This window comes from Saimiri boliviensis, chromosome 2, assembly GCF_048565385.1.
Source record: "Saimiri boliviensis isolate mSaiBol1 chromosome 2, mSaiBol1.pri, whole genome shotgun sequence".
Classification (NCBI taxonomy): domain Eukaryota; kingdom Metazoa; phylum Chordata; class Mammalia; order Primates; family Cebidae; genus Saimiri; species Saimiri boliviensis.
The window spans coordinates 60,279,737-60,298,820 of NC_133450.1; the positions used below are offsets into that span (position 1 = coordinate 60,279,737).

General features: G+C 35.7%; 1 protein-coding gene across 17 annotated transcripts in view; it reads left to right on the top strand.

Annotated features, from left to right (window-relative positions):
• Positions 1-19,084, top strand: part of MIPOL1 (mirror-image polydactyly 1) — a 377,605-nt gene that overhangs the window by 219,972 nt on the left and 138,549 nt on the right. The window contains exon 12 of one of the 17 annotated variants that reach the window (XM_074393417.1): positions 1,540-5,535. The exons of the other annotated variants lie outside the window; for them this stretch is intronic. Coding sequence (XP_074249518.1) covers positions 1,540-1,660 — 121 coding nt within the window. The 3' untranslated portion in view covers positions 1,661-5,535. Of the gene's footprint in view, positions 1-1,539; positions 5,536-19,084 lie in introns of those variants that run through there. 17 annotated transcript variants of the gene reach the window in all.

The window sequence follows — 19,084 nt, forward strand, 5'->3', positions numbered from 1 at the left end:
ATGAATGAATTGCAATGATTTAGGATTACAAATTTGGAGGAGAAAAGAAAAGAGCAAAGAGGTTGAGGGTACTAAAAAGAATTGTTAAGATGATGAATGATAGTCTAAGCTAAATATGTTAGGAAGAAAAGTTGAAGGGACCTATATCAGAGAAAAAAAGGAGGAATCAAGAAACAATAGATCTTGAAGAGATCATAGAGTAAATATAGTTAAGAATAAGAAAATTTGTCTATAGCCTGGGTGACAAAGTGAGAGCCTGTCTCAAAAAATACATATATATATAGGCTGGGCATGGTGGCTCATACCTGTAATACCAGCACTTTGGGAAGCCAAGAGGGGTGGATCACCCAAGGTCAGGAGTTCAAAACGAGCCTGGCCAACATGGCAAAACACCATTTCTACTAAAAATAGAAAAACTTAGCCAGGTGTGGTGGGGGGCACCTGTAATTCCAGCAACTTAGGAGGCTGAGGCAGAAAATTGCTTGAACCTGGGAGGTGTAGGTTGCAGTTAGTCGAGATCACAGCATTGCACTACAGCCTGGGCAACAACAGTGAAACTTTGTCTTAAAAAAGGGGGGGTGGGGAGGGATGGGGAGTGGGAGATCCAAGATGACCGAATAGGAATAGTTCTGGAGTGCAGTTCCCACTGAGAACAATGCAGAGGGTGAGCGATCACCACATTTCCAAATGATTACTGCTCACAGACCAGGAGATTCCCAGGATGAAAAGTGCAGTGAGTTTCCAGCACAGCTGTTTCAGCCAGCTCCACGGGTTTCCTCACAAAAACAAACAAATCTGGGCTGACATTTCAATTGGTGCCTGGAATGCTTAGGAGACAGGGCCACCCATTCAACTGAAAAAGAGGGGGCTGAAATAGGAAGCCAGGTGATCTGGCTTGGTGAGTCTCACCCCCAAAAAGACCAACAATCTGAAACACTCTGGACTGAGAGTTTTGCAGCAAGTGTAGCTGGACCTGGATGAACCCGCTCAGTTAGGGGCAGGGCATCTGCCATTACAGAGGCAGTCTGCCATTACAGAAGCAATCAGCCATTACCAAGGCAATCCACCATTACTAAGGCAGTTTGCCATTACCGAGGCAGTCTACTATTACCAAGGCAGACTTCCATTACTGAGGCAGTTCTAACTGTACCTCTGTAAACAAAACCACAAGGAAGTTTACACAGCAGCTGGGCAGAGACTATGGCAGCTCAACAATGCCTCTGCTGGCAGACTGTGACTAGACTACCTGCTTGCTGGGCAGGGCATCTCTGAAAAAAGGCAGCAGCACATCAGGAACTTATAAATAAAGCCCCACCTTCCCAGGACAGAGCACCTGGGAAAAGAGGAGGTTATGAGTTCTGCTGCAGCAGACTTAAACATACCTGCCCAGTACCTTTGAACAGAACAGTGGAGTTCCCAGCACAGCACTTGAGCTGCTATAAGAGACAGACTGTCTCCTCAGGCTGCTCCCCAAACCCCATATATCCGAAGAGATACCTCATAACAGAGAGCTCAGACTGACATCTGGTACCCTTTCAGGATGAAGATAACAGAAGAAGAAACTGGCAGCAACCCTTACTGTTCTGCAGCTCCATGGTTGATTCCCAGGCAAGCAGGGTCTGGAGTGGACCTCCAGCAGTCCTGCAGCAGAGGGGCCTGACTGTTAGAAGGAAAACTAAAAAACAGAAAGAAATAGGTTCAACATCAAAAAAAAGGATGTCCACTCAGAGACCCCATCTAAAAGTCACCAACTACAAAGACCATGGGTAGATATATCCATGAAGATGGGAAGAAACCAGCACAAAAAGGATGAAAACACCCAAAACCAGAACACCTCTCCTCCAAGGGATCACAACTCCTCACCAGCAAGGGAACAAAGCTGGATGGAGAATGAGTCTGATGAATTGACAGAAATAGGCTTCAGAAGGTGGATAATAACAAACTTCTCAGAGCTAAAAGAACATGTTCTAACTCAATGCAAAGAAATTAAGAACCTTGAGAAAAGGTTAGACAAAATGCTAACAAGAATAAACAACTTAGAGAAGAATATAAGTGACTCAGTGGAGCTGAAAAACATAACACTAGAACTTCACAAAGCATACACAAGTTTCATTAGCCAAATTGACCAAACAGAAGAAAGGATAACAGATATTGAAATCAATTCAATGAAATAAAATGAGAAGGCAAGATTAGTGATAAAAGAGTGAAAAGAAATGAACAAAGCTTCAAAGAAATGTGGAATTATGTGAAAAGACCTATTCTACATTTGATAGTTGTACCTGAATGTGACAGAGAGAATGAATTCAAACTGGAAAACACTCTTCAGGATATTATCCAGGAGAACTTCCCCAACCTAGCAAGGCAGGCCAACATTCAAGTCCAGCAAATAAGGATAAAACCACAGAGATATTCCTCAAAAAGAGCAACCCCAAGGCACATAATCTTCAGATTCACCAGGGTTGAAATGAAGAAAAAAATGCTAAGGGCAGCCAGAGAGAAATGTCACGTTACCTAAAAAGGGAAGCCCATCAGACTCACAGTGGATCTCTCGGCAAAAACCCTTCAAGCCGGAAGAGAGTGGGGGCCAATATTCAACATTGTTAAAGAAAATAACTTTCAACCTAGCATTTTATATCCAGTCAAACTAAGCTTCATAAGGGAAGGAGAAATAAAATCCTTTATGGACAAGCAATTACTGAGCAATTTCATCACCACCAGGCATGCCTTACAAGAGCTCCTGAAAGAAGCACTAAACGTGGAAAGGAACAGTGAGAACCAGCCACTCCAAAAATGTACCAAATGGTAAAGAGCATCAACACAATGAAGAAACTAAGTCAGCTAATGAGCAAAGCAACCAGCTAGCATCAAAATGGCAGGTTCAAATTCACACACAACAATAATAACCTTAAATGTAAATGTGCTAAGTGCCCCAGTCAAAAGACAAAAACTGGCAAATTGGATAAAAAGTCAAGACCCATCCGTGTGCTGTATTCAGGAAACCCATCTCACATGCAAGGACACACATAGGCTCAAAATAAAGGGATGGAGGAAGATTTACCAAGTAAATGGAGGAAAAAAAAAAAAAAAAAAAGCAGGAGTTGCAATCCTAGTCTCTGATAAAATGGACTTTAAACCAGCAAAGTTCAAAAGAGATAAAGAAGGCCATTACATAATGGTAAAAGGATCAATGCAAGAAGAAGAGGTAATGATCCTAAATATTCTGCACCCAATACAGGAACACTGAGATACATAAAGCAAGTTCTTAATGACCTACAAAGAGACTTAGACTCCCACACAATAATAGTGGGAGACTTTAACACTCCACTGTTAGTATTAGATCAACAAGATAGAAAATTAACAAGGATATCCAGGACTTGAACTCAGATCTGGACCCAGCAAACCTAATAGACATTTACAGAACTCTCCACCCCAAATCCACAGAATATACATTCTTCTCAGCACCACATTGCACCTAGTCTAAAATTGACCACATAATTGGAAGTAAATCATTCCTCAGCAAATGCAAAAGAAGGGAAATCATAACAAACAGTCTTTGAGACCACAGTGAAACCAAATTAGAACTCAGGATAAAGAAACTAACTCAGAACGTCACAACTTCATGGAAACTGAATATCTGTCTCCTGAATGTCAACTGAATAAACGATGAAAGGAAGGCAGAAATAAAGATGTTCTATGAAACCAATGAGAAGGAAGACAAAATGTAACAGAATGTCTGGGACACATTTAAAGCAATATCTAGAGACAAATTTATAGCAATAAATGCCCACATGAGAAGCAAGGAAAGATCTAAAATTGGCACCCTATCATCAAAATTCAAAGAGAAAGAGGAGCAAGATTACAAAAACTCAAAAGCTAGCAGAAGACAAGAAATAAATAAGATCAGAAAAGAACTGAAAGGGACAGAGACACAAAAATCCCTTCAAAAAAATTAATAAATCCAGGAGCTTGTTTCTTGAAAAGATCAACAAAATAGACCACTAGCCAGATTAATAAAAAAGAAAGAGAGAAGAATCAAATAGATGCAATAAAAAATGATAAAGGGATATCACCACCAATTACATGGAAATACAAACTACCATCAGAGATTACCACAAACAACTCTATTCACATAAACCAGTAAACCTGGAAGAAATTGATAAATTTCTAGACACTTGCACCCTCCCAAGGGTGAGACCCTGAATAGACCAATAACAAGGGCTGAAGTTGAGGCAGCAATTAATAGCCTACCAATCAAAATAAAGCCCAGGTCCAGATGGGTTCACAGCTGAATTCTACCAGACGTACAAACAGGACCTGCTAACACTCCTTCTGAAACTATTCCAAACAATATAAAAAGATAATAATTCTGTGAGACCAACATCATACTGATACCAAAACCTGGCAGAGACACAACTAAAAAAGCAAACTTCAGGCCAATATCCATGATGAATGTAGATGCAAAAATGTACTTTTCAATAAAGTACTGGCAAACCAATTGCAACAGCACATCAAAAAGCTTATCCATCACAATCAAGATGGCTTCATCCTGCAGATTCAAGTCTGGTTCAACATACACAAGTCAATAAATGTAATCCACCACATAAACATAACCAAAGACAAAAACCACATGATTATCTCAATAGATGCAGAGAAGGCCTTCGACAAAATTCCACAACCCCTTTATGCTCAAAACTTTCAATAAACTAGGTATCAATGGAACATATCTCAAAATAATAAAAGCTATTTATGACAGACCCACAGCCAATATCATACTGAATGGGAAAAAACTGGAAGCATTCCCTTTGAAATCTGGCACTAGACGAGGATACCCTCTCTATTCAGTGTAGTATGCCTCCTATTCAGTATAGTAGTGGAGGTTGGAGCCAGAGCAATCAGACAAGAAAAAGAAATAAAGCATATTTAATTAGGAAAGGAGGAAGTCAAATTTTCTGTATTTGCACATGACATGATTGTATATTTAGAAGATCCCGTTGTCTCAACCCAAAACCTCCATAAACTGATAAGCAACTTTAGCAAAGTCTCAGGATAGAAAATCAGTGTGCAAAAATTACAAGCATTCCTATACACCAATAACAGACTAACAGAGAGCCAAATCAAGAGCAAATTCCATTTACAATTGCTACAAAGGGAATAAAATACCTAGGAATACAACTAACAAAGGATGTAAAGGACCTTTTCAAGGATAACTACAAACCACTGCTCAAGGAAATAAGAGAGGACACAAACAGATGGAAATACATTCCATTCTCATGGTTAGGAAGAATCAATATTGTGAAAATGTCCATAACTGCCCTAAGTAATATATATATTCAGTGCTATCTGCATCAACCTACCATTGACCCTCTTCACAGAAGTGAAGAAAACCCACCTTAAACTTCATATGGAACCAAAAAGGAGCCCGCATAGCCAAGACAATCCTAAGCAAGAAGAACAAAGCTGGAGGCATCATGCTACCTACCTTCAAACTATACTACAAGGCTACAGTAATCAAAACAGCATGGTATGGTACCAAAACAGAGATATAGACCAATGGAATGGAACAGATGCCTTGGAGGTGACCCCAAACATGTACAACCATCTGTTCTTTGACAAATCTCACAAAAATAATAAATGGGGAAAGGATTCCCTGTTTAATAAATGGTGTTGGGAAAACTGCCTAGCCTTATGCAGGAAGCTGAAACTGAACCCCTTCCTGAAACCTTCCACTAAAATAAATTCCAGATGGATTAAAGATTTAAACATAAGAGCTAACACCATAAACACCCTAGAAGAAAACCTAGGCTACACCATTCAGGACATAGGCACAGGCAAGGACTTCATGACTAAAACACCAAAAGCATTGGCAACAAAAGCCAAAATAGAAAATGGGATCTAATTAAACTTAAGAGCTTCTGCACAGCAAAAGAAACAATCATTAGAGTGAACCAACAACCAACAGAATGGGAAAGAGTTTTTGCAATCTACCCAACTGACAAAGGTCTAATATCCAGAATCTACAAAGAGCTAAAACAGATTTACAAGAAAAAAAAAAAAACCATTCAAAAGTAGGTGAAGGATACGAACAGACACTTTTCAAAAGTAGACATACGTGAGGCCAACAAACATGAAAAAATGTTCATCGTCACTGGTCATTAGAGAAATGCACATCAAAACCACATTTTGATACCATCTTACGCCAGTTAGAATGGTGATCATTAAAAAATCTGGAGACAACAGATGCTGGGGAGGATGTGGAGAAAAAGGAACACTTTTACACTGTTGGTGGGAGTGTAAATTAGTTCATCGATTGTGGAAGACAGTGTGGTGATTCCTCAAGGACCTGCAAACAGAAATTGCATTTTACCCAGCAACCCCATTACTGGGTATATCCCCAAAGTATTATAAATTGTTCTATTATAAAGACATTCACAGTTATGTTCATTGAGGCACTTTTTACAATAGCAAAGACCTAGAACCAACCCAAATGCTCACTGATGATAGACTAGACAAGGATAATGTGGCACATATACACCATGGAATACCATGTAGCCATAAAAAATGGTGAGTTCATGTCCTTTGTAGGGACATGGATGAATCTGGAAACAATCATTCTCAGCAAACTGACACAAGAACAGAAAATCAAACACCGCATGTTCTCACTCATAAGCAGGTGTTGAACATTGAGAACACATGGTCACAGGGAGAGGACCATCACACACTGGGGTCCATTGAGGGGGCTCTAGGGGAGGGACAGCAGGGGGTGGGGAGGTTGGGGAGGTATAACATGGGAGGAAATGCCAGATATAGGTGGCAGGGGGATGGAGGCAGCAAACCACATTGCCACATAAGTAACTATGCAGCAATCCTTCATTATCTGCACGTGTACCCTAGAACCTAAAGTACAATTTTTAAAATATATATATATATATATAAATATAATATTCAAGAGCTGAAAAGACAGGAAATTGAAGTCAGAAAGTGGAATGTTACTATGTAAGTGAAATGCTTAAATAAACTGAAGCACTCAGTTCTCAGCATGACCCAAAAATAGGTAAATCCTGCATTTTGAATGAAGAGTGGCACATCGCTAGATATTTCAAAAGAAGAAACCTGCACAATGTGTGATACATGGAAGAATGTTTTGTATCCACTCAAAAATGTAAGGGAAGTTGCATCTTCCAGGGAGATCCATGTTTCTCCTAAAACAAAAAGCTACAGAGAACTGTCCTGCATCATTGATGGGAATGTAAAATGATGCAGCCACAATGGCAGAAAACTTGGTGGTTCATCAAAGATCAAACATGGAATTTCCATGTGACCTAGCAAGTCCACTCCTAGATATATACCCAAAATAATTGAAAGTAAGGACAAGCAGTTACTGCACACCAGTGTTCGTGAAAGCATTTTTCACATTAACCAAAAGGTGGAAACCACCCAAGTATCCATCAGCAGATGAATAACTAAACCAAGTATATACAGAGAATGGAATATTATCCCACTAGTCATTATTCAAAAGGAAAGGAAATTCTGATACATGCTGCAACATGGACAAACCTAAAAACATTACGCGAAGTGAAATAAACCAAACAAGAAAAACAAAGATTGTATGATTCCACTTATATGAGGTACTTAAAATAGCCAAATTCATAGAGACAGAAAATAAAATAGAGATTGCCAGGAGTTGGAGAAAGGGGAATAGGGATTTTTAAGTGTGAGGAGTTATATGATACACACAGTTGCTACTTGGGATGATGTAAAGTTGTGGAAATGCATAATGGTGATAATTGTACAGTATTGTCAGTGAACTTACTGCCACTAAGCTGTACAGTTAAAATGGTTAAAATAGTAAATTTTATGTTGTTATTTCACCACGCATTTTTTAAAATTAGGATAAGATTCCTGGAATGTACAGCTCTAGGAAGGGAGAGTAAATTACCAAAAAAAAAAAAAAAAAACAAAAAAACCAAAAACAAAAAAACAAGCTGTTTCCTGGAAGCTTAATGTCTACTTTAATTTGATTTAAATGTAAGTAAATAATATTTCTTACACATCTAATAAATAGTGCTTAGAAATCTGTTTGTGAAACACAACTAATTCATAGAGATACTGGGTTTTCCTACTAATTTTCCTGTGTTAAGAGGAAATGAAAAGGTTCCATTTTATGTGAAGGAACCTAAAACTTATTCTGTAATTTTCGGATACATTAAATAGATGGATAGAACTAGTAGATAATGGATTATGTTTGACAAGCAATACTTTCAGCTATCCAAGTCAGCTTACATTTGCATATACATTTATACATGTATATTGTCATATTAGAGAAAGTTATTTACCAATACTTAAGAAAAAAATGAGGCCAGAAAAATATAAGGTTAGCATAGGTAGCTAGAGCCAGGAGCGAGTCAGAATACAGTCTGCCTGTATATACTGTGAAGCAGCAAAGAGAAAACTTCAAGTCTGACTGTCAGCCCTCTAGCAGCCAAAACAATGGAGGATGTATGATCAGTTCTTCGTTTTAGGGACAGATTAAAATATGATGATGACTTTCATCCTATGTTTCCTTTAATTTTACTAGTTAGTGGCCGGACATGGTGGCTCACACCTGTAATCCCAGTGCTTTGGGAGCCCAGTAGATCACTTGAGTCCAGGAGTTCAAGACCAGCCTGGACAACACAACCAAACCCCATCTCTACAAAAAAATACAAAAATTAGCAGGGCATGGTGGCATGTACCTGTAATCCCAGCTACTCAGGAGGCTGAGGTGGGAGGATCACTTGAGCCCAAGAGGCAGAGGTTGCCGTAAGTGGAGATCACACCACCATACTCCAGCCTAGGCAGCAGGGTGAGCCTCTGTCTTCCCAGTTTTTTTTTTTTTTTTTTCTTCTTTACTAACTAGCGATAGTGGCCTTTAAAAAAATCATTTTTTTTCTGGTTTAGTATAAAAGCTACTACTAGTAAAAGAATTCCATTCCTTTATATAGAAATAAGGAAAATGGAAGTATGGAAATAAAGGTTTCTGAGTTTCTTTACTCTGTTTCCTTCGAGTTTTAGAATATTTTGAGTGCTAAGAAAATGAAAGTTGGCCTTTTGTTTCTTTTGGCAGCTAGGAGCAGTGACCAGTGAGATGGGAGGGTAGAGATATTAAACTTACACTGTAACTAATAGCTCTTTTGAGGTAAAGCAGATAAGATAGCTGGAGAGGAATAACAATAACAAGATTTAAAATAAATTTCACCTATTGTGAAAGTGCTATTAATAAAGTATTAATACCACTTTATTGCCTTAGAAAATGCTAAATTCATTTGCAACAGCTTCGTTAATCTAAATCTAGACAGTTTCATCAAGAAAGAATCTTAAACTTGTAGGGATTAGATTTGTATTTAGTAATGATTTTTTTCCTGTTGTTGTAAACCTGTAGTGCTGCATTCCTAAGTTCAGGAGGCATAATAATAACAAACTCTTTTCTAATCGAGGGAATGCCTGTTTCAATGTTTGCTGATTTTATAGAGCTTCCTTATATTTCCTTTCACTGAAAGAAAGTGTAGATTAAAGTATTTAGACAAGAATTAGATCTTGTTTTTGGTAACAGTAGTATAGGATTTATTATACATATTATAATTAATAGCAGTCAATGTGTTTTAAATTTTTGTCGTATTTTGTGTGATTCCATGTGTGAATTCATAATGCCATTCAGAATATGGTAAAATCCGCATTGTAGAACAAAAATGTTGAATAGAATGCTTCACTTTTTAATGTAGTTTGTTTCCTGTGATTGTGCTAGTATTTTTTGACAATGATTATATGAAATACTTATGGGTTTGACATAGTCAAAAGTAGGCTAAACATGAACCCTACTTACTGGGTTTGTGGTATACGTTTAAAAGTCATAGAAACCATAAAGATAGAGGCCAGATGAAATATACTCAAAAAGAAAGTGAAATTCTTTATTTTTTTCTACATTAGTATCTTTTATTCAGTATGGGCCCTTTTCTTTTTATGTGCTCTTTTTCATCTGTGTGTATACTATCCTTAACAATCAGAAATACTGCTATCACTAGAATTCGTGTTTTGTTTCTAATATTTTTTATGGTAGTGATTGTTTTTTATTGAACCATATGCTTTCTTGATGAGAACTATGAATTGGTAAGGCAGTCACTGATTATAGCATGCAAACTTTAGCCATGAAGCAGTATTTTTCTCATTGCAAATCCTCATCAAGAGTGGGGTTGAACACTTGATCCTGACCTCATTAATTGTATATTCTAGTCAGTGGTGTCAATTGACCTACCCAGTGACATAAAATTTTTGTCACATCTCTATTCCCTAATGATTAGCTGTCTATGGAGCTACATTATGATACCATAATGTAAAAGCTGTGATTAAAAAGAACACAAGAAAACTTGAATTACATTTTCATCTTTGACATTAATCAGATTTTTTTTTATTACTGTAGACAAGTTTCAACTTTTCTAGGTTTCAGTTTCTTTAATTTTTATGTGAGAAGCTTTTCCTACTTCTGACATTTTATGAAATTTGTTACCCCTTTATATGGCATAGATTAAATTTTTATTTAGTAACATTTAGAGTCAGAAATTATTTGTATGCCATTAAGTTGTATCTATTTTCAGGGCCTTTAAATTTAAAAATGCACAGGTGGCTTCACTATTCGAGTCACTATATATATGTATTGGTGGCTCTGGAATGCAAAACAAAATAAAACAGAGTTTTTTATAGTATACATTTTGGACTATATTTATTAAGCAGTTGTATCTGCTTCCTCTAAACTTATAGAATATAGCATTTACTAAGTTACTTAAGTTCTGAATGTCGATTGCCTCACCTATAAACAGCAATAATATCTCACCTGCTTAATATGAAAATCAATGATATGTATACTTTAATGTTTTTGAAAATTACAAAGCACTGTGCAAAGGAAATACATTAATAAATGTAAATTATAAAACCACTTACAAATTTTTGCCTTTTTGAGACCTAAGACAATTACATTAGTAAAAAGGCTATTGGCTATTAAAGTAAATTTATATCTTCTATAGATTTCTATCTAGAAAGACATTTTTTTACATTATCAGTTTTCACAATTTTCTGTGCCTTATTCAACACAGTAGGTTGTAAGAACAAAACTAAATTTCAACATATATAGCTCTCAACTGCTAATTGTTATTCTACAAAGTGACTCAACCTGCTTTTAAGAGCATTTAATATTTTGGAATTTGATGTTCCTGAACATTGTTTCTATTAGTTTGAGAAAAATGTAATTTTATATTTTGTTAGATTAAAAAAGTGCAGTGTTTCCCTTGGTCTTGGCAATCAGAATCACTATTATTATACATCCGGAGATGCCAGTTGCCTCCTATATAGGTAATCTTTGATTCATACCTTTCTTAAATTTAACTTATAAACAAATTTTGCTAGGTGTTTCCTTGCAATCATTGTCACTTTTAACTTTTACCACTTGGACTACACCTGAATAATTTCATGCCCAGTCTTTTCTGGCCACTTTATTTACTTGTCTTCCATCTTTGCCTCTCTTAAGAATCCTGAAACTTTATTTTCACCCTTTCATTCAGCCGTCAACAGTATTTAACAATACCATATTACATATATTAATAAAGTCCAAACTCCTTAATATTCATGAACTTTCTTGATATTGCTGCCATTTCTGTTTCTAATTTAATATTTCACTAATCATCTTTTTGCTTCCCAGTTTCCTTCATATTTGTGTCACTGGTATACTGTTTCACACATAGTAAGTGCTCAACAAATATTTGTTACACTGAATTGACTATTATGTGCACTTCCAAACTATATTGTTCAGTATTTCATGAACACACCCAACAGTTTCCCATTTCAGTGCCTTCTCATATGTCATCTTTTCCTCCTGGAGTAGTACATCTCTGCCTATCCCATTCTTATTGAGCCTTCACATCATAATTTAAATAACAACTATTCTATTAATCCTTTTCTAATCTTGCCCATTATAAGTGATCTCACTCTGTAAAATTCCTACCATAGTTATTCACAGTGCTCTCTCACAATACATACCTCATGCTCTCTTGTCCAATAGTTCTATGGATATGTGTCTTAATTCCCCTACTAGTTCTTTATGTATAGCAGCACTATATGTATAGCAGCACTAATTCCCCTTCTGTTCTTTATGTATAGCAGCACTTATTCCCCTTCTATAGTATATATGTAGCATGACTACATATTCCCCTTATATGTATAGCAGCACTTATTCCCCTTATAAAGTATACTTATGTATACTTTATGCATAGCAGCACTAATTCCCCTTCTGTTCTTATGTACAGCAGCACTTCAGTAAATATATGTCAACAAGTGAATGAAGAATAAAATTTAACACTAGATTGAAAGTTTCTCCAGATTTAAAGTGTCTCCTGCACAATTGTGTGTGTGTGTGTGTGTGTGTGTGTGTGCAATGCCTATAAGAACTCATTAATACATGTGTGAATGAATGAATGATTTGAGATGACATGAACCTAATCTAGCATGTAGGTAAGTCATTTATAGGAATGTGGGTCAAAAATAGGGTCTCCATAAAATAAAGCAAATATATCACCTACCAACAGAATTTCTTTTCTATTGTTCATATTTCAAAACTATCATCAGAAACATTTTTTTATTGTATCTTCCTTCAAATTTAGAATTAAAAAAAAAAAACTTAGGAAACAGTATCATTATCCATTATGCATTGCAGCATTATTTCTTAGAGTGAAAAAATAAAATATTTTCCAGGGATGCTTTGTTTTGTCTGCATGTCATTGGGAAAAAAATATTAAATTTATTGCCAAAATGAGATCCAGGAGATCTGGCAATTTGGGACCCTTAAGATTATAGTATGAGATGTTTATTATTCAGGGTTCTTCAGAGAAAGAAAACCAATAGACTGTATATAAATAGGGTAAGAGATTGGTTTTAAGAAGTTGGCTCAAACAATTGTGGGACCTGACAAGTCTGAAAATCTCAGGGCAAGCCATCCCACTGGAAAACCAGTGAAGGGTTGATGTTCACTTTTTAAAAGTTTTTATTTTTGAGTCAGGTTCTCACTCTGTTGCCTTGGCTGGAGTGCAGTGGCACAATCATAGTTCACTGTAGCCTCAAACTCCCTTACTCAAGTGATCCTCCTACCTCAGCCTCCTGAGCAGCTAGGACTATAGCCACATGCAACTAACCTGGCTAATTTTTTTTTTTAATTATACTTTAAGTTCTGGGATACATTTGCAGAATGTGCCAATTTATTACATAGGCATATATGTGCCATGGTGGTTTGCTGCACCCATCAGCCCATCATCTACATTAGGTATTTCTCCTAATGCTATCCCTCTCATTGCTCCCCAACCCCCAACAGGCCCCAGTGTGTAATGTCCCCCACTCTGTGTCCGTGTGTTCCCATTGTACAACTTCCACTTATAAGTGAGAACATGCAGTATTTGGTTTTCTGTTCCTGTGTCAGTTTGCTGAGAATGATGGTTTCCAGCTTCATCCATGTCCCTGCAGAGGATATGAACTCATTCTTTTTTGTTGTTTGTTTGTTGTTTTAAGACCAAGTCTCAGTGTGTTGCCCAGGCTGGAGTGCAGTGGCAAGATCTTGGCTCACTGCAACCTCTGCCTCTCAGGTTCATGCGATTCTCCTGCCTTAGCCTCCCAGGTAGCTGGGATTACAGATGCCTGCCATCACGCCCTGCTAATTTTTGTATTTGTAGCAGAGATGGGGTTTCACCATGTTGGTCAGGCTGTTCTCTTTACCTCAGGTGATCCACCCACCTCGGCCTCTCAAAGTGCTGGGATTCCAGGCATGAGCCACCATGCCCAGCCCCAAACTCATTCTTCTTTATAGGGCTGCATAGTATTCCATGGTGTATATGTTTCATTTTCTTTATCCAGGCTATCATTGATGGGCATTTGGGTTTGTCCCAGATCTTTGCTATTGTAAATAATGCTGCAGTAAACATATATGTTCATATGTTTTTATAGTAGAAGGATTTATAATCCTTTGGGTATATACCCCATAATGGGATTGCTGGGTCAAATGATATTTCTGGTTCTAGATCCTTTAGGAATTGCCACACTATCTTCCACAATGGTTGAACTAATTTACATTCCCACCAACAGTGTAAAAGTGTTCCTATTTCTTCTCAGCCTCACCAGCATCTGTTGTTTCCTGACTTTTTAATGATCACTGTTCTAACTGGTGTGAGATGGTATCTGACTGTGGTTTTGAGTTGCATTTTTCTAATGACAGTGAATGAGTATGTATTTATATACAAATATATATGCATAAACATTGTGATACTTAACAGCAGGTTGTCTGGGAAGTGAGTCTGAGTCTAGCAGTCAGATTTCTTATATGCATGGTAAGTTAGAGAAGGGGACATTTTAACTTTTATTTCGTGCCCTAGTAAGTGTTTGAATTTTAAAGAATGTTATGTACATGAATTACTTTTTTATATTATATCAATGGGTTTGTAAGTTTTGAAAAGACTCATGTGTGGTATCCTGCACAAATTAAGCTTAATGCTTAGAATTCATAATGAAAAACTGATCTATGTTTTGGTATGCATATATTTATGACAATATGGTTCATCTTTTAAAATGGATTTTATTAATGTTGTGCTTTACAAAAGGCAGGATTCATAAGTGAATTAAATTCCAAAGTAGATTTTATTCACCTGTATTATGAAAAATATACATACCAAATGATAACTTTACTTACATTTTATGCTTGCCAAATATTTCTGTTTTCGAAGGTATTTTACATGGCACTTTTCAAAAGTAAAATAAAATGTTGAAAATGTTAAAATGTTAAAAAGTTGAAGCACTTTTTAAAAGTAAGATAAAATGTTAAAAAAATGTTACCAACTTTAAAAGAGCTATTAACTTAATATTCTTCTTCCACTTGATATAGAAGAAGGGTCCTATGACTGGATAGAGATGAAGAGGATGCCTTTTTAAAATAATTCAGTCCTGTGAACATTACCTATAGTCACAAATGATAATGAGAGGAGAAAATTCCTTCATATTTCAATAAATTTCACTAAGTGTACTTAGGTTTATTTAGTATATTTTAATTATAAATGTTTTCTTTTTCTTTGCATGACACATATATTAATAAATGAATTAAAGTTTTTGTTGAATCTAAACTAATTAAAAATTCTTGGCAAATGAAAATAATAGCTAATAATTGAAGATCTTTGTTCAGGAACGTTCTGATTCATTAATTGCAAAAACAATAAATGTTAAACATACAGTACAAGATCTAATAAACTGAAATCTTTAAGCTAGTTTTGATTTCTATAAACTTTCTAATGCCACTGCTGTCATAAAAAGCTTAGTAAATATTGACTGAGGATGATGATGATGATCTAGCAGTATTTTTAAGACTGGGTGGCACTGGCAGTGCAGTCAGATATCCGGGACTTCACATTGTTATTTTGCCATGAGGCCCTTCCACCTGGCCCTCTCCCAAAAGGATAAATGTTTACCTATAGTTAGGCATTTAAATGTGTAAATATTCCAGATTCAATTATATGTGAGGTAGCTAGAGTTTCCATTCTTTAAATCATGAACCAGTCCTCTAAAGTTTAAATGATTTCCAAAAGTTTGCAAGGGTCAAAATAGACTTGACTGAGTGTTTTCCCCATAATTTCAAAAGAATTATTTTATAAACTCAGGTCAGTATAAAAACATACTGTGCCCCACTGACTATTCCAAATGTATGATATTTATGAAACTTCTGAATTTATTAAGGTTTAATTTACTATTCTGTTTAGTTGTCAAGTTTTAAATGTTGTTGTCCAGTATGTCTTATTCTCTTTAGTCTTAGAACTGTTAATATAGTTCCAGTTATCCACCAAATAGCTTCTAAAACTTCCTGGTTCTGACTGAATAACAACTAAGCAATATTCAGTTACTATGTGAAGCAACCAAGAAGTTCAAAAGCCTAAATTTTTAGTTTCTTTCAATGTTAATCTGATCAAGATTTTCATTTATCTTAGTCTGATAAAAGATTTTCATTTATTTTAACCCACGGAAAGTTTACTTCTCCTATCAAGCTTGGTTAGCTGTTCTAAACTATAAAAAATAAAAAATTTTGAAAAAAATATATCAAGGAGAGAATTGAGAATTTTGTCCTAGAAAGTTGGACACACGGTTGACTTAAATTATAATTAATAATGAAGAAAACGTCATATATTTCTAAATCTACTTTCATTAGGTTTTCATTCACCTTTTCATTTATAAAAGTTTTGTTTTCCATTTATTCTTTTGTATGATAGCCATTTAATTCAGAGCTAACACTGCAGTAAGACAGATGGTGCAGGTTCTGACTTTCTAGCTGAATGACCATAGACAGGTAATTAACCTCTCAAAGCCTCAATTTCCTGACCTGCAAAATAAGAATTGTAATTATACCTGCCTCATATCGTTTTAGAATAACCAAATCAATTAATGCATGTATGATGCTTTACACAGCCCTTGGGCACACTTAGGTATTTAAGAAAGATAACCCATTATTGTTATAATCTTTATGTTAAGTTTTATTGTTTGCATTACCTCTTTTTTGAGATTCTATTAATACATTTTAGGCTTTAAATGGAATATTTTCTGAACACGATATGGAATTTGATTTTTCTTTAAGAGCCAGTTTTCACTGTAGTTAAGATGGTTGGTTTTTTTCCTTGTGAGGCATTTAAAAAAATATTTTGTCAAAATGACATGCTTGAACTTAGATTTGGCCCTTTTTGATTAGCAGTTTGTTTTCAGGAGTTGTTTATTCACATAGCAACATTTTAATGTTCAAAAATATACCGAGAGATAGAAATCTAATAATTTTCATCTAACCTATGAAAAACATGTTTTTCCAAAGGGCACGGATTCAAAATATAACATTTCCTTCAATATTCTGTGTTAAAAAAATTTTTACCCCAGAAAATACAGGTATAATTTTTAAAGCTATATTTCTAATTCCTTCTATCTTATATCTTGGAGTTCAGTACATATGCATGTTATCTTATTTAATTCCTTCAGCATCGTTGTAAGGCATTATCCCTTTTTGGAGATGGGAAAACTGAAATAGAGAGAAAACTAACATGCCCTGGGTTATATTAGGGCCTTTGACAGAGGCATAAATATTACCTAATCCTCCTGATAGCTGGGCCTTTTACTTTACTACTGGACCACTTCCTCTATTCTCACTTCCCTCAGAAATACTGCCAAAGCAAAACTGGTACTTCAGCATGATTTTCCTGATTTGGATATGCTTGACATGTTTATTGCACATCACTGCAACCAAGTTAAAGGCAGGTTAAAACAGTAAAAGAATCTCACCTGCTTTGGAGTTTAACAGTCTTTGTCTGTGTTCAACTAAACTGTGCAAATTACAACCACATTCAGTGTCTGGATTTATAAATAGAGTATCTCTGATTTTTTTGAACCTTTAAGCTCTAGCATTATATCATATGTCAGGCTACAAAAGGCAAATACTGTGCCTAACAGCAATTTTATTCACACAATCATAATAGTTTATTTTTATTAGTATGTTATAGTACTAATATAGTTGTTTTATTTGTGCTATCATTAGCACAATCATTTATATAACAACAATCATAGTTAGTAGTAATCATTAACCAAATAGCTATTTTCAATTTTATGTGAATTTATTAAGAGCCTACTATGTACTAAGGACTGTGCAGACTTGTGTGAAAAATAGAATTGACAGAAGATATGATGCAATTGCTGCCTTCAAATAGGTTATAATTAACTGGAGAGAAAAAAATATTTACTCAAAATGAACATATGTTACTATGTTCTGTTAAATGAAATAGTAGGACATTTCCATTGCAAGTCACAGAAGGGAGAGATTCTTCTAGGGTTGAATAAATTTCACAAGATTTTAAGGAATACTGGAGAATTGAAGTATATGAACCAATAAGGTTCTGATAGGAGGAAGAAGAGGACATTCTAGCCTGGTAGAACAGAATAAGCAAACATGGAGGTTGTAATCAACATATTGTGTGACATTATGGAATTGAGAGGAAATTGCAAGAATTTTATTGTTAACATGCATTTAGTTTTTATTCTGTGTTTCCTGGAGACCCTTGGGAATAGAGAGCTTATTCTTTGAAGCATTAAAAATTAAACGTATACTCAAATACTTCTTCACTTTATATAAAATTTAAAGCATCTTAAAAGCCTAAATACTTTTTGAAAAGCTTATTATGGAGAATTTTGGACACATACAAAAGCATACAGAATGAGCTCTACATGTACACATCACTTGCCCCTGAAAACATCAACCCTTGGCCAATCATATTTCATCCACAGTCTCATGCATATACCCCCACTCTCTGGTATTATTTTAAAGTAAATGACATATACAATGTTACTGCATTTATAAATATTTCACTACATATCTCTAAAAGATGAGGACTCTTATTTTAGCATAACCACGATACCATTAACATACTTAAAAAATTGTTTCTTTAAGTATGTTAATGGTATCGTGGTTATGCTAAAATTGTATTTTATTTAACTAATTAATTTTTTAAGACAGAGTCTTGCTCTATTGCCCAACCTAGACAGTGGTGCAGTAACAGCTCACTGCAGCCTCCTCCTCCAAGGCAGAGTGTCCTGAGTAGCTAGGACTACAAGCTCATGCTACCATGCCTGGCTAATTTGTTGGGGTTATTTTGTGTTTGAAGACAAGGTCTCACTATGTTGCTTAGCCTGTTCTTGAACTCCTGGACGCAACTGCTTCTCCCAGCTCAGCCTCCCAAAATGCTAGGATTACAGGCATGAGTACATATGGCCTGACAATAATTTCTTAATATCTTCAACTATCCAGTGAGTGTTGAAACTTCCAATTGTTCCCTGGAATGATGTCTTATTAATTTGTCTTAATCAATATTTAAATAAAATGCATATTGCAATTAACATATATTTTTTTATTATATAAATTTGTGTGGCACAAGTATAGTTTCATTACATGCATGAAGTAAGTGATGGTCAGATCAGGGCTTTTAGGGTATCCATCACCTGAATAATGTAC